The sequence below is a fragment of the Mytilus trossulus genome, chromosome 14 (assembly GCF_036588685.1).
Source record: "Mytilus trossulus isolate FHL-02 chromosome 14, PNRI_Mtr1.1.1.hap1, whole genome shotgun sequence".
In the NCBI taxonomy this organism is placed as follows: Eukaryota; Metazoa; Mollusca; class Bivalvia; order Mytilida; family Mytilidae; genus Mytilus; species Mytilus trossulus.
The window spans coordinates 63,650,052-63,672,435 of record NC_086386.1 but is presented as its reverse complement, the minus strand read 5'-3'; the positions used below and the strand labels follow the sequence as shown (position 1 = coordinate 63,672,435).

The 22,384-nt window shown below is 32.2% G+C and overlaps 2 protein-coding genes across 2 annotated transcripts; both read right to left on the bottom strand.

Moving 5' to 3' along the window:
- Positions 1 to 1,321: 1,321 nt before the first annotated feature.
- Positions 1,322 to 4,058, bottom strand: LOC134697100 (uncharacterized). The gene is made up of 3 exons (XM_063559141.1): positions 3,698 to 4,058; positions 2,847 to 2,921; positions 1,322 to 1,789 (listed from the first exon to the last, which is right to left on the bottom strand). The coding sequence occupies exons 1-3, from the start codon at positions 4,056 to 4,058 to the stop codon at positions 1,332 to 1,334; spliced, it is 894 nt and encodes a 297-aa protein (XP_063415211.1). The 3' UTR covers positions 1,322 to 1,331.
- Positions 4,059 to 11,450: 7,392 nt separating this feature from the next.
- Positions 11,451 to 18,091, bottom strand: LOC134696671 (uncharacterized). The gene is made up of 3 exons (XM_063558590.1): positions 17,600 to 18,091; positions 16,614 to 16,688; positions 11,451 to 11,911 (listed from the first exon to the last, which is right to left on the bottom strand). The coding sequence occupies exons 1-3, from the start codon at positions 18,081 to 18,083 to the stop codon at positions 11,454 to 11,456; spliced, it is 1,017 nt and encodes a 338-aa protein (XP_063414660.1). The 5' UTR covers positions 18,084 to 18,091; the 3' UTR covers positions 11,451 to 11,453.
- Between the last annotated feature and the right edge of the window lie 4,293 nt (positions 18,092 to 22,384).

Below are 22,384 nucleotides of genomic sequence, written 5' to 3'. Positions count from 1 at the left end.
TACCAAATTAAGAGTTGTGACCCAAATTTTACGGTCCACTGAACATAAAAATATGCGAGGAGGACATCCATGTAATATAGACACATTCTAATTTTATTGATTATTCAGCAGCAAAAAATTTTGACTGTTTGTCCGTAGGTTTCAACCTAATTACTTGGTCAAATTGGGAACATATACAACAGGGCTAAAAAGCCTTTTATTTTTGTGGTAAATAAGTAAATATTTCATGGTCACGTTCTTAAAATGCTTTCCTAATGAAATCTCAAGTGTCCTTGTTTGGTTGAAAAAATTCTATACCACAGAGACAAATCCTATTAAAATTTGGGTCAATAGTTCAAGGTTAAAGTGACAAAATGTCGTTTCAAGCGCCTTGATCAATTATGCTAAGACGCAAACTTTTGCAAAGTCTTAAATTTGTAGTTCGTAGGTCAAAGTTGTTTTAAAGGTAATTTTTCATTTGAAAGATGATAAGTGGAGTTTTCTGTGTTGGTTTAACATAAAACTTGTGAGTTTAAAGACAATTGTGTGAAGGTATTGGACCAGACATTGCTAAGTACAAAAGAAATGACAACTGCTAGTTACTGACTTACAATACAGAAAATTATAGGCTACCAACGGACTCTCAAATAAATATTGATTGAAATGACACCAGAATCTATGTTTCCGTTCAAAATAATGTCTATTGGGAATATTGCCACATAGTCTAAAACCTGGCTTCTAGACAGAATACAGAATGTAGCGGTGTTATTCAAGACTCATCAGATCAGCACGGAACTTGCATCATTTGGTTTAAATATATATTTTAAACAAACACTCTTTCAGATATCTTTCATTGTTTATTCAAAAATTCGCTGAGAAATTATCATAATCTGAGAAATATAGGATATCATAGAAAATCAGAATGGAAGATGTTTTTTGGGTAACATTATGAAATCAGAGTCAGTTTAGGTAAATTATCTAGCTACAATACAGAAAACTGAAGCAAAGACAACTTGAAACTTCTAGTTTGACCAATCATCATGGCGACTGATCAATTTCATTAGATAAGACTACAAAACGGCTGTTACAGTTTACCATTAGATACATGTTAGGAATAAATTAATTTGTTGAATTTATGTTGCTAAATTCGATAAGAATGTTGTTGAGGAAAGCCGTCAGATATGAAAATTATTTGACCTTATAAATACATGGAATAGTAAAATTACCATAAAAGTTAATTGTAAAAAATAATAAAGAAAATTTTTGCATTGCCACGTTATAACACCTGATAAAGTTTTCAAACAACATAATTTCAACAATAATAAAATAATATATATTTTAATATTTCAAATTCATTTAGAACACACGGCGCACGTTAAAGGGTATCCATTATGATAAGGAGGACATGGCAGGGATCCACATTGGCCGACTACATCATACAACAGGTAGCCATTGTAGTCGGCGCTTCCACCGTGCATGTATTGTTGGTTAAAATCTACACATAAATAAGTGGAGGCGCCGCCATGTCCAGCGGCACCTGCAGCTAGATTTCCTTTATACTGTAATTTCCACCCTTTATGACATCTTGTTTTCCCAGGAATCATAATTGTTGTTCCAAATTGAACGTGGCATACACTGCATGGGACATCCTGATGAACAGAATTCGAAGCAAAGAAATTGCTCTCATATTCTGCTCCATATATGAAAGCGCTATTGGTTCCAGATGTTTTCACGAAATTAGGGTTAGTTGGAAGGCATACTGGTTCTGCAGGTCTTCCTGGATGCGCATAAAGTCCACCACCCGTGTATCCTATAAATAAAAAAGAGTAAGAGTACATGCACACACATGTTTAACCTTTACAATCTATAAAGAATATAGGAAATCAAAAAGCCAATCCACACGTATTAAACTGACAAACAATACGACAGTTCAATCTTTTTTTGTCTTTTACTGCGCTTCAACTTTGTTCTTAAATGGCGTTCGAACTTTATTCATCTGAGCGTCACTGGTTAGTCTTGGCGTATTAAATTTTAAACCTGGTACCTTTTGTTAGCTATATAGCTATTATCCGTGTGTTTCTCTGTCCGGTATGTTTTCCCATAGAAACTAAGGTTTCAACATTCTCAGGAAAAGTTGACATTAGATGAATTTGACTATTTATTTAAGATGTTTTTGACATATAGCTCTTGAACGGTTTCGGTACTTATACATCCTCGGATTTCAAAAGTTTGTCTTTGAGCGTTCCTGATGAAGGCAAATCCAGATTTAAGCGATTCGGACGCATTAAATTACAAAACTCATATTTTTTCACATCACTGGGTCGATACATCTGCTGGTGGACTAGTACCCGAGGGTATCATCAGCCCAGTAGTTAGTACTTCGGTACTAACATGATTTAACAAACCTTTCAAAAATTGTCTGTTTATATATTTTTAAATTAACTCCCTCAGGCAAAGTTCTCTTTAGATGAATTTAGCTATTTGTTTAAGATATTTTAACATATAGCTTGAACGGTTTAAGTACTAATACATCCTGATTTTAAATGTTTGGATTTCAGCGCTCCTGATGAAGGTATTTAAAATTATTAAAATCGTTGTTTTCAATTTTTGTAACCCGGATATTTTTTCTCTATCGATTTATGAATTTGGAACAGCAGTATACTACAACATTGGAAAACGAATTTACATCTAGAAGTCAACAATAGACTGGTATACATGATAAATGATATACATTGTATGATTACTTTAATCGACACAAACAGTTGAGAGTTGATTTAAGAGTAAGACATATTAACATTTGGTTTCTTTTTATACTCATTCGGCATGTGCTTTTTTATAATACGAGTGAAATTTACATGTGCTCTTACCAGAATATACAAGTTTAGTTCCACTTATTGATGGACAGGTTGTTCTTCCCCATCGGACATATGTATGTCCTCCACCTGTTGAATATAAGCTTATTATAAATATAAGTATAAGCAGTTGTGGTATGATTTACCATCAGGCTTTCGGCAACCAGGAAAATACAAAACTAATACACGGTATTGTTAAGTTTTGAACGCCCTTGTATGAAAACATGTAAAATTATATAAAAAAATCAGAAAGGCAACACTTTGATTAACAGTTTGGTGCAATTATGTACTTGCTTAGAGACTTATAAAAATAAAAGCATTCCGAAAATTAACAAGTTGGTCCTTATTACAAAGCATTTGGTAACTATTGATGTACATAGACATTATTACATGCGTGATTCCCGTATGCACTGCTTTTTTGGTAACATATAAAATGTTAGCATAAATACTAAGTAGAGATAATTGGAAAAATTGAAATCACCTCTGCTGTTTCAGTAAATGAAAGAGTTTGTTTCTTTACTAATGCTGGTAACAACATCAATATAGTATAACTTAAATGTTGTGATGGCTATTGAATCAAGTTTTTAAAACAAATGTTAGTATTTTTTATAAACTCAAGTACTCTGGAATAGAACGAAAGTTTCTGCTAGTGGAACCGCGGCTCTGATGAAAAGTTTTTATGCAGTATTGAAAGATAATTAGGAAGAGAAGCTACGAACATTGGAATGTCTGCATTTTGATCCGTGACATATATTTTTCTTCCATGTCCACTAGGACATGACGGCCATTTTGAATTTTCAATGAGGTTATATATATGAATGGTATACTCTTATACAATTGTATCACATTTACATGTATCAACTTACCAATGTTACTGTTGGCTCTTTTTATCTGATCAATTTTCTTTTCTAGGTTGGTTTTGTCTAAATCTACTTTTTCCATCAGATGTTCAATATCCTTTTTGTTCTTGACTGCAATAACCTTAAAATTAACGTCATCGTTATTAATGGCACCATTTCCGTTGTTTGATTTTACAGAAGCAATGTTTTTTTGGTTTTCAATGGCAATATCTTGGAGTTTTTCTATACGTGACCCTAAAGAATTTAACTGTTTTAAAATTAACCAAATCAATGGACTGTCCTTCCCTTCATTGTCACTTCTTTTTGATACAGGTTCAGAAAACACAGCAGAATACAAAATACAGAGCACTAATGCACACAACTTCATTTTCGCTCTACAAGCAACTGATCCGCTATGCAAAAAATGATTGAAAAAAAGTAAATCTCAAAAGTATCATGACAAACATATGTTGATAAGAATCAATAGAAGATATCACGAGTATATGTTAGTAGGGCACGAAAGACAGGCTGTACATGAAACTATTTAACGTGTTGTTTTCAATTGTCAACACTGGGTCGATACCTCTGCTGGTGGACTATTAGTCCCCGAGGGTATCATCAGCTCAGTAGTCAGTACTTCGGTACTGACATGAATAAATAACTTGTCTGTTTATAGATTTTAAAATTATAAAGAAACTAAGGTTTCAACTCCCTCAGGCAAAGTTGACTTTAGATGGTTTTGGCTATTTGTTTTAGATATTTTTAACATATAGCTCTTTAACGGTTTCGGTACTAATACATCCCTCGTATGGTCATTATGACAAAAGTGTGTCAGAAATCATATCTGATATTCTAAATTCTCTTCCTCAGTCATAATAACCTTCCATCATTACCGAACTGAACAAAGAAATAACACGACGGGTGCCGTATACGTTGCAAGAAGCGCTTACCCTTCCGGAGCACCTGATTTCACTCCCGGTTTTTAGTGGAGTTCGTGTTGTTTCTTATTTCTTATTTGTAACTGTTGATGTAAATGTCTTTTAGTTTTATGAGTCTTTGTTTACTCCTTGATTTTGATTGTTATTGTCTGCAAATGTTTGACTTTGAGGGTTCCGGATGAAGATAAATCCAGAAAAAGCTCTTCGGACGCATGAAATTATTTAACGTGTTGTCTTCAATATTTTGTATCGACAACAATCGACCTTAAAATCCGTATCAATTAAAAAAAAAAATTATTAAGAGAAGGAACAATTGACAAGATTTTTATTTGTTATTGATTCTTGCAAGGTCACCCTTGACCTTTTTCATTGAATTGAATTTTAAAGTTCTCATGAATTAATGATCATAACAGAATGTAGCATATATTTATGGTTTATTTTAGAAAAGTAAACTTTGTTTATTTAAATGAAGATCATCATTTAGACTGAGAAGATCTTAATTGACTGCAAACGAGAAAATTACTGAATTTACGGCAGTGAATAAGATTGAAAAGTGCCATGGTATTTGAGTTTGTTTCTAACTTATATAAGTTTAATTATCCCTACGCATCTCTTTTCTCAAAAATTACAACTTAAAGTTACACTGGTATTCTGTTATATATTTTTTAATTTTATAATCAACCTTTAAAAGAGAGATACGGATTAAAAAGGTTTGTAGTAATGTCATATGACGAAATTGATATGCCAATAAAAGAAACTTAGCACAAAAACGCAGTACATTTCTATGAAGACGGGAGGTAATAAAAAGATCGTATTGATATAATACAAGACCAGAATACTTTGGCTGTCATGATATAAACTGTCTTTAATGTAAATTTGTAGAATTTCAAAACACTGTCAGGAAGAAACAGAAATTACCTGCAATGACACTTTGTTTTCTTGTCATTGGTCTTCATAGAGTAATTCGGTCAGATGTTGGTCCTAAACTTATCTTTTTTATCAAACGGGGCGTCATATTTCTGAGGTTTAGACAATGTCATGGTTAACAGATACAAAAAATACATCCGATGTTTTCGGTGTAAATGTTAAACAAGCCAATACAATATCAGTTCAAACAGAAAAAGAAAGTGCGTGATAGGTCTGTGTTTGACAATCATTAATCTACAAATTCCTTATTCTTTGTTACAACTCTCGCGATGAGCATTGTAATATGCAAAATTCTATTTTAAATCAGTTAATTTTTAATTAATTTAAACATATTTATTTATAGTGGATTGGGAAACAAGTTTTGCAACTTATATTAAGCCCTTTCCACTTTAAATCAGTTGAAGAATACACACCAGACAACAAGATACAGAGCACTTCATTTTCACCGTAAAAAAAAGCCAGCATTAAACTTTAAATTCTATGGCATTAATTTTCTAATCTTTTGGTGACAAATACTTGTAAAAAAATCCATATTTTGTATAAAGTGTATGAAATGTAATTATATCGATCATGTTGACAAACATGTCACTCTTTCATCAAACGAAATTGAGAAATATAATTGACATTATGTATCCGACTAAAAATCATCACACATTGATCATTCTTATGTTGGTCACATGTTAAAACTGTCAGACTGACGAGTAATACTTGTACCTTCATTGTTTTTCCCTATCAGTTTTTGTCAAATTTCTAAGTAACACTTTTACAAGTTGTAATACCATGAGCAATATGACGGATGCCGCATGTAGAGTAGGATCTGCATACCCTTCCGGGGCACCTGAGAACACCCCCAGTTTATTGGGTTCGTGTTGCTAAGTCTTTAGTTTTCTATGTTGTGTCTTCTTTTCATTGTCTGTTAGCCTAATTTTTAGCCATGTCGTTGTCAGTTTATTTTCTTTCTATGAGTTTGACTCTCTCTCTGGTATCTGTCGTCCCTCTTTCAATAAATTCGGATAGTTTATCTTTGCATTATTGCTGTTTACAGTTTACCTCTATCTATAATAATATTCAAGATAATAACCAAAAGCAACAAAATTTCCTTAAAATTACAAATTCAAGGGCAGCAACCCAACACCAGGTTGTCCGATCCGTCTGAAAATTTCAGGGCAGATAGATCTTTACCTGAAAAACAATTTAACAAATGTCAGATTTTCTCTAAATGCTTTGATTTTTGAGTTAAAAGCAAAACACTGCATTTTACCTCTATGTTCTATTCTTAGCCGTGGCAGCCATCTTGGTTAGATGGACGTCTCACCGGACAATTTTTGTTTACTAAGATACCCCAAAGATGATTGTGGCCAAGTTTGGATTAATTTGGCCCAGTTATTTCAGAAGAGAAGATTTTTGTAAAAGATTTCTAAGATTTACGAAAAATGGTTAAAAATTGACTATAAAGTGCAATAACTCCCAAAGGGGTCAACTGACCATTTCGGTCATGCTGACTTATTTGTAAATCTTACTTTGCTGAACATTATTGCTGTTTACAGTTTATCTCTATCATTAATAATATTCAAGATGATAACCAAAAACTGCAAAATTTCCTTAAAATTACCAATTCAGAGACAGGAACCCAACAACAGGTTGTCTGGTTCATCTCAAAATTTGAAGGCAGATAAATCTTGACCTGATCAACGATTTTACACCCTCTCAGATTTCCTCTAAATGCTTTGGTTTTTGAGTTATAAGCCAAAAACTGCATTTTACCGATATGTTCTATTTTAGCCGTGGCGATAATCTTGGTTGGATGGCCGGGTCACTGGACACATTTTTTAAATTAAATATCCCAAAGATGATTGTGGCCAAGTTTGGATTAATTTGGCCCAGTAGTTTCAGAAGAGAAGATTTTTGTAAAAGATTTCTAAGATTTACGAAAAATGGTTAAAAATTGAATATAAAGTGCAATAACTCCCAAAGGGGTCAACTGACCATTTCGGTCATGTTGACTTATTTGCTGAATATTAATGCTGTTTACAGTTTATCTCTATCTATAATTATATTCAAGATAATAACAAAAAACAGCAAAATTCCTTAAAATTACAAATTCAGGGACAGCAACCCAACAACAGGTTGTCCGATCAGCTCAAAATTTCAGGGCAGATATATCAGTTTACACATATTAATGTTAGAATTGCCAGAAAAAAAACCCCATTTTTATTATCCTTAATATTGTAATGGATAGAGATAAAATAAAAACAACAAAATTGTTAAGCAAAGTGAGATCTGAAAATAAGTTAACTTGATCAAAACTGTCAACTGACCCCATAAAGAGTTATTGCCTTCTGAATTTAAGTTTTCACTTTTTTTCGTATTTTTTTGTTATCTTTTACAAAAATCTGAAGCTACTAGGTCAAATATAACCAACCGTGGCTTAAATAATTCTGAGGTATATAGTTAAAAAATTGCATCCGACAACCTCCTCCTTCAACCAAGAAGGCTTTTGATATAACATGGGCGTGAAATGCATTTTTTTGGCCGATGTCTCTAAAACTATAGCATTTAGAGCAAATTTGAGGGAGTTAAAATGTTCATCAGATCAAAATCTATCTGCCCTAAAATTTTCAAATGCGCCAGACAGATCGTTATTGTCGACCTGAATAAGTCAGTATAAATAACATTTTTTCAGGTTATGTTTAATATCTTGTCTATTATAATAGATAGAGATTAACTGTAAACAGCAAAATTGTTTAGCAACGTAAGATATTTAAATACGTCAAATGATAAAAATAGTTAGTTGAGTAGTTTCTAATCTTTGAAGTAAAGTTTTCACAATTATTCGTAAATCTTTTAAATCTTTTACACAAATTTTATACTCTAATTCTGTCTATTATTTCATGTATTTAGAAAACCGTTAATAATAGAGAAAATCTAACAGGGTGTTTAAAATTTTGAGCTCTACAAACTTTCTATTCATCGGACACCGTACGTCAAAATTATCAGACGTCATCATATAGGAGTTATTGCCCTTACATATAAAATTTTATTAATTTATTTTTCAATTTTGTCTACTATCTTGCAAACTCTTGTAATAGATACAATAGAAACATTGAATCGAAAAGAGAGTGTCTTTTTCTGAGTATGTACGCAGAACAAAATGAGCGATACAAGCTCTTTGGAGCCTCTAGATCAAAAAGATGAGAAACAATTATGTCCTTGTCATCGCATAATCACACATGTTACTAAAATGATTTAGAAGTTATTTAATTCAAACTCCTACCATGTTATTGTTTGGATCGCTATAGAGTTGTTTATGAATTGCACTTTCAGTTGAAAACTAAATAAAGGCAGTAGTATACCGCTATTCGAAAGTCATAAATCGATTGAGAGAAAACAGATTCAGAATACAAACCTAACCGAAGGAAAATTCATCAAATGTAAGAGGGAAAAAACCGATTCAACAAAAACACCATAGGCAACAAAAAACCAAACGACAATGCAACCCACACAGAAACGGACTATAAAATAACAAATGCCATTTTCCTAACTTAGCACAGGACATTTAAAGAAAAAAATGGTTGGTTGAACCCGGTTGTGTGGCAAGCCAAACCTACCGCTTTTACTGCAATCTCCAATACATAACTAACATGACAACATTACATGACAGGACGTCAATACAAATTTATGGATGAACATTCAGGACAGATAAATACACAAATTACCGATACAATAGAACATTACGACATCATAATAGTAATTAAAGGTACCAGGCTTATAATTTAATGCGGCAGACGAGAGTTTCGTCCACACAAGACACATCTTTGACGCTCATGTCAAAATAGTAAAGAAAGCAAAACCCAAAAGGAAGAGCATTGATGACCCAACATTAAGTTGTGCCAAACACGGTTAAATGTGTTATGTATGGGATACGAAAATCTTTAGTATTTAGAATAATTCAGACTTTTGCAAACAGCAAATCTATTAAAATTACCATACAATTGATATACATATCAACACCAAAGTGGCGACAAACCACAAAATAAAAACGAACACATAAAACAACCTAGGTCAGGACATAAAAACAGCACAGCAGAATCACGCATTGTATGTCACCCGACTAGATCGACGCACAAAAGTGACGTCACAGGAAATTTCTTAAAAATGTCAAAAAAATAAGATATGGTTCAAGATTATATGTGTAGTAATGATATTTGATGTATTTAATGTCAATAAAAATTGCAATACTATTATAATAAAATTGTTGTAGTAATTAAATAATTAATTGTATTATTAAGTCATATCGGTTTTTCTACTAAATCAAACGGTTACTAAAACGCATTATAAATCTATTTTAATTTGGCTGTCTTACGTAAAATTTATAAATTTATGCTAACGGAGGACTACCAAGATCTATGCATTACTTTGTAACTGTTTTGTTTTATAACAATACTTTGTTTATATTCAAATGCCCATGTTTTTTTTACATACAAATAACTTGAAACTTAAACTTGATTAATTCGTCGTCAGTATTGTAGTTTCAAACTTTTATTGAAAGAAAAGAATGCAGTGAATCGATTCATTACAAAAATCAATATAAACATATGCCGAAATACAAGTCTGTAAACCTATTCTTCTGTTTCAATGATGTTTCCACATATAATTATCATATTGCGTGAGAGTAATATCATCCTTAAATTTGATGATATATGACAACCAATATCAATAATTCTTAGAAACAATACATGAAAAAGTTTCTTTTGTATATAAAAAAGCAAAATACATATACGAATATGCTAACAAAATCAATTTTATATAAAAAAAGTAAAACTTTTAAACACCTTAATAAAAGAAAACTATTAACCTTTTTCACTTATCGCACTAAGTGTATCTTTGGATATCTTAGGTTTTATATTTGAATAAAAGGATATATGGTGTATATTTCAATGGAACATCTATCAGGAAAATAGAATAAAAGAAAAAAGCTAATCAATTAATGGGTTAATAGGTATATGTTTGGTCAAGATTATTTAAAATATATGTATTTTGGAAGTATGATTACTCCTGATATGTTTTTTTAACAGGACTTGATGACAGTGCTTGTTTTTTTATAGATTATATTCCAATGTTTTTATGCTTCGTTAGTTGCATATACCAGATATGAGGCGGTATTCTGGACGTATGAAATTTATGTTATTGTGTTACTTTGATTTCATACATTGTATAGCATGTGGGGAAGTAGCACAATTATTTATATCACCAATAATCATTAATTTCCGAGTCGAATCTGATACCAATACCATCAGAATGCATGTATCTTACATGTAGTGTCCGGTTGTAGTAAGAAAAACAGGACGGTTTAAACAAAAAGATTTTGAAAGCATAGACAAATGTTCACCTTATTATCAACATTAATTTATCCGATGACAATACAAATATTAAAAATCCTGGTTAAAAATTAAATACTTGAATTCAGTCACAGAACCGCGAGAACCAAAATTAGACAATTGCTGATGAACTATTTTAGCATACTTATCAGCCGTTTAGTACGCACATGAGTAACACGACGGGTAACACACGTGGATCACGGTCTGCTTAACATTCTGGAGAACCTTATTTCAACTAGTTGTTTTGATAGAGTATGTTTTGCTCAGTCTTTAGATTTCTATCTAATGTTGCCTTTTCGTGTTTCTTTGTTACATTTTTTTTAAAATGACTAAGATTATAACACTTGTCGTTACATTGTGTCTTTTAAATAAATAATCTGGGAAAATTTACACTACTATATCAATTAAATCACTAAAACTCAGCAGCGTTTTGAAGAACATTGTTACTGAAAAAAAATGAAAATAATAGAACAACAATGCATATCTTTTTAGAAAAACAATAATATTTTAGTTTTAATTTTATTTTCAATTGTTCAATTTTCATTTAGAACACACGGCACACGTTAAAGGGTATCCATTACGATAAGGAGGACAAGGCAAGGATCCACATTGGCCGACTACTTCATATAACAGCTTTCCAATGTAGTCATGACTCCCATGGTGAAGGTACTCTGGGTTTAAATCAACACATAAATAAGTGGAGGCGGCAGCATGTCCAGCAGCACCTGCAGCTAGATTTCCTTCATACTCTAATTTCCATCCTTTATTGCAGGTGTTTTTTCCAGGTATCATAATTGTTGTTCCAATTTGAACATGGCAAACACTGCAAGGAGCATCCTGATTAATAGCATTCGAACCAAAAAATTTGGATTGATATTCCATACCGTATATGAAAGCGCTATTGGTACCAGATGTTTTTAAGAAATTAGGGTCTGTTGGAAGACATACGGGCTCTGCAGGTGCTCCGACAGCGGCGTAATATCCACCACCTGCGAAACCTTCAAATAAACAAGATTGGACACACATAAATGTTTCAAATATATACAAATAATTGATTACAAATATGATATGAAAAACTTTAATGTCACTCAAGGAAAACCAACTTCATTAAGCACCAAACTGACATGTAATTGTGTCCTCATATCATACTAGTATACTAAGTGATAGAAATTAGTTTTAATTTATTCAGTTAATGCGGATCTATAGATAAAGGTCCATGTGAACACATATCTTCGTATCTGAAGACGAAATATAGTTTTTACTAGAATATTAGAAAACATACTTCATAATGAAAGCTTATTATTTCAAAATACAATATTAGGTCAATGAAAGAAAAATATAAACTTTTTGTATGAGGTTGAGAAACTAGGGAAAGGCGAGGTTCTACCGTGCCCTTCCCCAGTTTTGCGCCGAGTACACAATAGTTTATATTTTTTATGACATCGATCCTCATATTGTTTTTATACTGCAACTTAAACAAATAAATTTACAGCTTTTTAAATCGTAACACAAATGTCAAACTTGTTTTCACCTCTAAATGAACCCCTGATTGTGGAGAAAGTCTTCCATGATGAAATAGGAATTATACAAAATAAAGCTATGTTACTTTATTTAGGAAATAAACACAGCTAGTTACAGTATAAAATGAATTAAATGGATGGTTTGAAGACCATTTGTCTTCTGCCAGACGAGTAAGCACTATGACAATGATTTGACATGTCGAGGATAGTTAAACATGCTGCACGACTACCCTTTTTAAGTCACTAAGAAGTCTACAAAAGTATCAACACAATGGTGTTCGTACATAATTTACAAGAACTATCTTGATTATGGAGACGATAAGGACCAGCTCCTAACACTAAGTGTCTTTATTGTGTAATAAATTTGTGACAGGCTATACTCGAAACCCATAATTGAAAGACTAGAATACCTTAAAAAATATGTGTCTGATATTCCACTGTCTGTAAAATATGTTCATATTTTTCTCTTTTCGAGTGTATTGATGTTATTGTTATCAGTTATTTCCTGGAGAGAATGATAAAAGATGTCTTGCTTACAAATTTTCAATTTGGAGACAGAATCATTGACAAGTGCCTTTGCAGGATTTACAAGGAAAGGAAAACATAATTCCAAATTTTTCAACGGTGGATTCAGTTTTCAAAAATTTCGCTGTTTACAAAATCGATAGTACTATGTCTTTTTCTTTTTGATTTGAAATTCAAACAATTTGAATGGACGAGGAATGGTAAATATACCCAAGAGAACCGAAATATAATTGTCACATAACGTAATAATTATGAAGATAAATTTGTTTTAATAACGTTATCTCATTTTATCGTGTGATAATGTTTACAGGAAAGGCGCCTTACCTAATATCATGAAATTGATAATTTACCATAGCGTTTGTTTTACTTTAAATAATGAAAAATAGTTTTTTAAGACGTGCTGTATTATACCTGATCGATTGATAGATGATTTCTAATGTCTATCCGAACATGCCAAGTTAAATTATTAGTTTTCCGCTGTCACATTGTCTCAATGAGCAACAACAAAATACCACATTTTGAGTTTATAAAAGTAGCATACACAAAATAAAAAAATTGACGGCTGTTATTTCTGTCTATCCGTTTTTTAAGTCAGGCGTATTAAATAATAATCCTGTAACGTATTAGTGTGGTCATTTTTATAAATTCCCTGTTTACAAAACTTTGAATTTTTCGAAAAAATAAGGATTTTCTTATTCCAGGCATAGATTACCTTCGTCGTATTTGGCACCACTTTTTGGAATTTTGGATCCTCAATGTTCTTTATCTTGTACTTGTTTGGCTTTATCAATATTTTAATATGAGCGTCACTGGTGAGTCTTATATAGACGAAACACGCGTTTGGCCTACTAAATTACAATCCTGGCACCTTTGATAACTATTAAAAAACTTAAATAACATGGTACATTTAGCAAGTGTCGGTGTGTATCTACTAGTATGAGTAGATGTCTTCTTCTTTATGTTATAATGACCAAATAAGCAAAGGTGGTTTAGTGGTATTGGGAGAGTTAACTGTTTGAACATATTTTTTTTTAAATCTAAAAACAAAACTTAAATGCTATATGTTTTGGGAATTAGGATATTTGTTTTTGTCTAGATAGGTAATTTATTTACTAAATTTTACAACCCCATTGAAAGTAGCACCTGTAGTCGCGAAAAAAAATCACATAACAAAAGACCAATTATGAATGTCGTTGTATATTCTTTTACATAAATTGCCTATACCAAGTCAGGAATATGACAGCTGTTTTCCATTCGTTTGATGTGTTTGAGCTTTTGCTTTTGCCATTTGATTAGGGATTTTCCGTATTTAATAACTATATGAGGGTTTTTCTTGCAGAATAAAATGATTCTTTTGAAGATATCATGTTTCAATGGAATATGCTCCAAGCTAAGAAATGAAAAACTGACCTATGTGAGTTCATTATTTTCCTTGATAAAAATGCAAACTATAATTTACTTCAAAATTATATTCGTCTGATAGGTTTTTTTTTGACGATTGGGAAAGTCATATTCTAAAGTTCAATTTATAATATGTGTAACAGTTAGTCACTGTAAAAAGTAAAATCACAAAAAACGGAATTCCGAGAAAAATTCAGTAATAGTATATAGTTATCAAAGGTACCAGGATTATCATTTAATTCTCCAGACGCGTATTTCGTCTACATAATGCGGGGTTCACACATTGCCGATTATTGCTTCCGTTTGAGATCAGACAGCGCTACGAAAAGAAAAGTAAAAAAGTCGTATCACTATCCTCAATAATCTGGAATGTCCTATCATTGTCTGAACGCAGTCGTTTTAGTTCGTAACAGAATCCTACGGGTCGGGAAGGTTCCGAATAGTTCGGCGAAGCACCCCGACAGTTAGGGCGTCCCGTAACATTCACGGCATCTCAGCCGATTTAGTCTAGTCGGATTACAATCGTGCCTATGTCGATCAGATTCTGCTGTATCAAATCAAAATCCTAACAACGTTCTGTTTGTTCTGGACGGTGTCCTGTGTAACGGGAATGATCTGGAGATTTTTTTATTGCTGTTTTTCTGCCGATTGAGCCCAGATTGCATCCAGATCTTGTCGATTGCGAACCGTGTTTGCCGAAACTGTTCCGGGACAGTCCCGTTATCAATACGAAATTCGTCAATAATACCCACGTCAGAGTCCCGACAATTACAGAATACCATACGACTGAGACCAGACAAAGCCGTTTGCAATGAGATAGAGCGGACTGTGATAGGATTAACTTCCTACAGTACCTGCTCATCCGGATTATGCCGACAGTTTTCGAATGTATAACTTCCGTCAGAGTCGGTTCACTGTCTGGTCACGAAACGTCCATCAGCAGTGGCATCGACCCAGTGGTGTGAATAGTTATGAAAGGTACCAGGATTATAATTTAATACGCCAGACGCGCGTTTCGTCTACATGAGACTCATCAATGACGCTCAGGTCGAAATAGTTATAAAGCCAAACATGTACAAAGTTGAAGAACATTGAGGAACCAAAATTCCGAAAATGGTGTGCCAGATACGGCTAAGGTAATCTATTCCTGGGATAAGAAAATCCTTAGTTTTTCGAAAAAAATAATGTTTTGTAACAGGAAAGGAGTAGGTTCAGAAAGACCCCTTTTGGGCCCTAAAATATAGCAGTTTTACAAAATCGTTAAAATGTAAACTTTTAATTATTTATTGGACAGTAAAATGCTTCTGCTACATAAAAATGGGCTGTTTTTGACAATACAATGCACATATTTTCCTCTTCTTACCTTTTAATAAAATTTATTCATACTTTTTACTGTATCAAATGATCAACTTATACAATATTTATATATTATTTATAACATCCACGTTCCTCACAATGGGTCAGGTGGGGGGAGAGGACGTATACATAGATTCTGATTATCTGTTAAAATATGTATAGCTTTTTAAAAAGATTACGTGATAGAAATGTCATTACAAATAGAAAAAAAAACCCAACAACTTAGTACCCCCTTTCTATAAACTAAGTAATTTATTTACAAAGTGCCTTAAATTTTTCAGTCACCGTTATTGACTTACAACATGCAGGTACAGTAATATTTGACTTTTGTATAAATAATAATTTCTAAGATTTATATCTCAATTCATTTGTGGGTTTTATTCCAGATTCTATATGCGTCGTAAGACGTATTTTAAAAACTGAACGCATTAAAAAGGAATATCAAACATTAGTGGTCGGTAAAATAGGATGCTAAATTTTGCAAATTTTTATAAAAACTAATATATTTTTGACGATATATAAGTTCGATAATGCATATTTCAAGGTTTGTCCTGTCGTAGAACACACATCGGGGTGTCAGGATTGCCCTTTCATTTCATATATCCTGACACCCCTCGGTGTTTTCTACGACAAGAAAAATCTTAAAATATGTATTATCTTTAACTGAATTTTTCTCTGACTTCATTATTTTTGTGATTTTACTTTTTACAGTAACTAACTATTACTTATTATTAAAAAGGAAATTGTTCATTAACAACTTGAACGTTCATGGAATAAGGGTAAAAATACAAACAATTGTTTTAAATGATTTCAACAAAATTGAAACAATTTTGACGTTCATCATCTGTTAATGAAAATTATAAATCTTATCACATTCGACTGTAATATGTGCACATACCAGAATATACAAGTGTAGTTCCATTTTTTGATGGGCAAGTAGATCGACCCCACCGCACATATGTATCTCCTCCACCTGTAAAAAAGGACATGCAGAACAATTTAAACAATACACCAAACACCAAAAGATAAATGTAATGAACTACAGGCACCCTAACTTCTTAAAATGAGCAATAAAAGGCCGTAGATTCTTGATAGGCTGTCGCTGCTCACTAGGAATTAAAATAAGACCAATGAGTTTAAATCATCCATTCATAGTTGTTATGGACGCCATCACTGATGATAGCAGATATGCTAACAACTTCGTAACTACAATCCCTTCCCCTTGACCTACCGAATTAGACTACTTACCGGGTAAATAATAACATAAGCGTTACAACGGGTGCCACATGAGAAGCAGAATTAGCTTACTTTTCCGGAGCACATGAGATCACACAAGTTCTTGGTGGGTATCGTTTTGCCTAATCTTTAGTTGTTATGTTGTGGTACGTGATCTATTGTTTGTTGATGTTTTTTTTCTTAGTTATGGCGTTGTCAGTTTATAATCATCTAACGAGTTTGAATATCCCTCTCGTTTCTTTCGCCTCTCTTTCAAATTGATGTGACTAAAGGCGTTTAGAAAGAACTATATCAGGAAAAATAAAAAAAACTCAAAGATATGTCTACGTAGGCAAGCCGCACCACGGTCAAAATAGATGAAAAACAATATGAGAAAAACAGAACACACCTAAATTGGAAGTATGAACTCAGGGCCAAGTGTTTCGGAAGGGTATGCAATTATTGTCCTATAAGAAGTATGTACGTCTAAGATGATCTATGTATCTAAGAGGATATATTGTGATAAGTATATGTAGCATTCAATGATAATTGATAATTGATAAACGGAGAAATTATATGTAAGAGTGTGGATGCATCAACATAGTCAGGATATATATTATAATAAATGTTAAAATTCAATTATATAAGACACTATTGTCTACAACTTACCGATGTTATCATGGTTCTCGTTGAATCTTCTAATCTGTGAAAGCGCCTGCTTAATTTGCTTGTCGAGTTTGCTATTGTCAAACTTATCTAATCTTGCCTCCAGACGGTTGAATTTCTTTTTGTTTGCGACTGTGTCGAACTTATCTAATTTTGACGTAAGTTTGTCGATTTTCTTTTTGTTAGCTACTGCAATTACTTTAAAATTTATTTCATCAAGCGACTGCTCCTTTTTGTCAATGGCGACGTTTCCGTTTCTAGATTTCAAATCAGCCATGTCTCTTTTCATAGAAATCATGTCTTTTTGACTTTCATGTGCTATATCTCGGAGTTTTTCCACACGTGCTCCTAAAGCATTTAACTGTTGTATCATGAACCATATCAGTGGACTGTTCTTTCCATCTTTATCAGAATCATTGCGTTTTAATGCAGTTTTCGAAAGCACTCCAGAAAACAAAACACAGAGCACTAAAACAAAATACTTCATTTTCTTTGGACAAGGAAGCCCACAATGAACTGATAATTTCATGTTATTGATTTTTCTAAACTATTGGTAAGAAACATATGTCAAAAAAATCCATACTTTGATGGAAATATACAAAAGGTAAATACATTTTTATCGACACGAAAACTCATCATATATTCCAGGATCAAATGAGAACATACAAGACGAACATTTTATCTACAGAAGACTTAAATTGGACGTTTATATAAAAAAAGGAATGACTCATGAACAACAACAAAAACGAAATATAACTAAAACAATGTGTATCAGAATTAGTGTTGTCAAATCGTACATTTTTGCCTAACCGGTTAGTCGGATAATCGTTCGACCGATTAACCGGTTAACCGGTAGTTTAAGTTGATGTTCGAAGACCCCAAACTATCAATAGTATCCTAAACATAGGTATAAGAAGAGCACTCCCACCACATCTTCCTATATCTAATTAGTATAAGTGTCAATGTTTATACGATGAATTTAAGTTTGTCCTTTGGTATTATAAGGCTTGTCTGTAAGATTCCTGTCGACGTTTGACTTTTGATAATCAAATACATGGTATCAACTGTGGCGTCTGTACTAACTTCAGATTGAATTAAAAAAAATTCTTGATATCGTTGAATATGTCTGAAACCGATCATTCTTTTATTTTCTCTTGTTGTTTCCGAAAATAATGTGGAGCGCTTATGTTTGAATTTATTAATCCTGATACTCTTACCATCAAGTATACATTGATTACATTCACGTTGTTTTTTTATAGCTTTTGAGTTAGCATTTCGTTTAAAGTATAACAAAGACTTACACGACGTAGATTGTACATTCAGATGTAGGTCTACACAGTATTGGATCAAAAATGAAATGAAGTAAATAGTACAATTTAATCGTATTACATATCTAAAGTTACTGTTAAAACAACATGTAACTAATTATGTTTCCTTAAGATCTTGCCCCGAGCTGAGAGACAAGTTCTAATTAATTTTATATTTTTGGATTAACAATAGCAATCAAAATACTGGACAATTGATCCTTCAAATTAATTACCACGACGACAATTTTTAAAGCAAACATAATTATTTAATGATTTCAATACAAATTGATATCAAATCTATTAGTATTGAAAAAACGTCCGGTTAACCGGTTAGCGTTTTTGGTATTCGGTATTCGGTCGTTCGAACGGTTAACCGGTTAATCGATTAACCGTTGACAACACTAATCAGAATACATTTCAATAGACCTATATGAATCGAAACAACTTTTGATAGCTGATTGTACCTGTCAGACTGTACGATTTAAATATTACAGTGGATACATTTATTTTGAAATTCGTAGGTACCAATTTTCATGGATAGAGACAAACTTGCATATTTGTAGATTTTTAAATTCGAGGTTTTGGCAAAGTCACTATTGATTATTGATTTTTGTTTTAATGTTATTCATGGTTTATGACAACTGTTCTTACAGCTTAGACATTGAACAGGGATTAACATTTCGTTTGTTGCAGCTTCCCAATTGTGAATTTTCCATCATCGCCTGCAAACGGAATATATATAGGCCAATTGATACGATATTCCCTGGCCTGTATTTCCTACCATGATTCGATTCCCTTGATAGAGGGTTGCTGTTCATAAGGAAGCTTTTGGACTAAGAGTTCCAGATGGTGAAGTTGAAATCATCCCTTCGTAAATTGTACGGACGCCATTACGAGTTGGTTGCCGTTTTGGAACAACTGTTTCACAGATGATATCGGATATATTCCTTATGTCGTAACTTCAATATCCTTCCCTTTTCACGAATGTGACCTACCGATTAAGTCTATTTACCGGATTTGTAATAACATAAGTAACACAACGGGAGCCACAAGAGGAGCAGGCTAAACTTACCTTTCCGGGGCACCTGATATCACGCCCAGTTTTTGGTGGGGTTAGTGTTGCTTGGTCTTTAGTTTCTATGTTGTGTCTAGTTTATTATTATTTGTCTGTTTGTCTTTTTATTTTGTATCCATGACGTTATCAGTTTATTTTCAATATATGATTTAAGCTGTCCCTCTGGTATCTTTCACCCTCCCTTAGTAAACAGAATGACATGCTAGCAGTGACCCCTTTGGAATCACTCGTTTAATATCTCATGACATGTTGTCAAGTTGTTTTTTCTCTCTATTTGTTTTATATTTGTGCTTGTTTTTATATAAGTTTAATGTTTTCTTTTTTTATTCAATTTGAGTGCATAGTGATGTGTGTTTTACTGTGTTTCTGTTTGTTTATTATTTTGGTCATCTTTGTAAAGAAGGTAAGAACAATTTAAACTCGAATTGATTGTTTGTTGTGTCGTTTTTTTTTAAATTTGTATTCAAGTTTTAATTTTTATAATGCCAATTTGATTGTCATATTTGGATTCCTGGAAAGCATGGAAATCTCATCAAGTCATGATTTATATAAAATTTATGACTTTTGGAGTCAAATTAAAAAAATGGATTCAAAATATATTTAGAAATTGGTCTTATTGAACATTGTATTATTTGAAAAATCACCTTTTTTCCCCTCTGAGAATTCATAATGAAACATTAACAGTGCACATACACTAATGGTTTTGTTATCTAGAAATAATTATTTGCAGACATAAAGTCACGGCAAATGAACTGTTTGTTGTGAAAACCGATTATGTTTTACGAAAAATGTCAAAGGTTCCCATAGACATTTGACCGCAATACGGGCAATCAATTCAGAAAATACTGGTCTATTTCATTCATGAAATGAAAATTACCTTTTCACTGAAGAGATGTATGTTTAGTTAATATTATAATTGCTGTTATATGCTGGTGAAATTATAGTTCCAGCTGAATCAAACATTTTACTACAAACTTTGAATAAAGCCATGTATATGTGTTATAACACAGCGAATTTAGAACTTTATTCTTCACCAACATAACATGTCCTATTTAAGTCATAAAAAAATATAAAAAAACCGTGTATTTACCTTTAATAGCTCAATTTTAAATATTATATGTGAATTTATATTTAGGTTTTACTTTATCAATTGAATTTTGTCTCTAAAAATAGAGTTAATTTATCAAGCCATGTATACTGTTGCTGTTTTGTGAACGATATGAACAATTACGAACAACATTATTTAATGATATCCGAGACAAGTACAACAAAGACTTGACTACGCTACCAGCGAACATCAACTTAAAATATTCATTTTGTAAATACAGCAAGCTTGTTTCTTACTTTATTTTGAAATGTTTTACAATCAGACAATCTGTTATCAATTGATAACGTCTCTTGTAATAATTTGCGTGTAAATTTGGACTATATTTATTTATTTATTTTATTTTCAATAATGATACACAATGTACAGTGCATCATAAGCCTATTTGGCTGGCTGAAAATTACATGTTTACATGATCATGAATGTAATTGTTTGTTAGGAACAAAGTAGAGCTTTAGGTTTGACTATTGTTTAAACTGTTGGAACTGTTTGATGCTATGGTATCTTCAATTCAACTGAAACAGGTTTTTTTACAATATACAAAATTATTTTAAGATCTATCCCTTAATAATTTTATGATATAAAAAAAAGTTTATCGGATCATAACAAAACTCAATACAAGTTATATTAAAACAAAATCATATCTGTAAACTGAATCCAATCTTAACAATATTTTTCCATTTATAATAATCATTTTGCCTGAGAGTAATACCATCCCAAGATTTGATGATATATGACAACCAATATCAATAATTCCTTAAAACGATACATGCGATGGTTATTTCTAATCCGACAAAGTAAAATATATATACATGAATAATTATATTGGAAGTATGTTTCATTATAATACGTTATTCTGATTGGCTAATTGCACATCACATGTTATTCCGTAAGCAATTGCATGAGACAATAACATTTCATTCATGATGACACGAGGTCCCACAATAAAGTACACAGGTGAATTTAAAAATTAAACTTCATGAAAATCGTGTTTTTATAATTCTAGCTAAAAATGTAATTATAAGTATTGAATGCTTCTTTTTGTAACTTTATAGGGTTGTAAAAGCGTTGACCGTGCGTACATTTTTTGAATGAAGCGCTTCTGTGCTTCATACAAAATGTACTTCGGTCAACGCTTTTACACCCCAATATATTTACAAAAAGAAGCATTCAATTCTTAAATGAATATACAAATCAAACATCAATTATGCAATAAAGTGAAACTATAAGCTATATATATATAGATAAAAGTAAAAAACATAATGAGTAACCGAAAACGGCTTATTTCTCAATTTTAGAAA

Bases quoted from the DNA above. Each gene is read 5' to 3' on its own strand.
- LOC134697100 (XM_063559141.1), bottom strand. From the start codon at position 4,058: ATGAAGTTGTGTGCATTAGTGCTCTGTATTTTGTATTCTGCTGTGTTT. The intron at 2,922-3,697 runs GTAAGTTGATAC...TATATTCAACAG, and splicing joins AAGAGCCAACAGTAACATTG to GTGGAGGACATACATATGTC. The intron at 1,790-2,846 runs GTAAGAGCACAT...TTTTATTTATAG, and splicing joins AACTAAACTTGTATATTCTG to GATACACGGGTGGTGGACTT.
- LOC134696671 (XM_063558590.1), bottom strand. From the start codon at position 18,083: ATGAAGTATTTTGTTTTAGTGCTCTGTGTTTTGTTTTCTGGAGTGCTT. The intron at 16,689-17,599 runs GTAAGTTGTAGA...CCTTTTTTACAG, and splicing joins CGAGAACCATGATAACATCG to GTGGAGGAGATACATATGTG. The intron at 11,912-16,613 runs GTATGTGCACAT...GTTTATTTGAAG, and splicing joins AACTACACTTGTATATTCTG to GTTTCGCAGGTGGTGGATAT.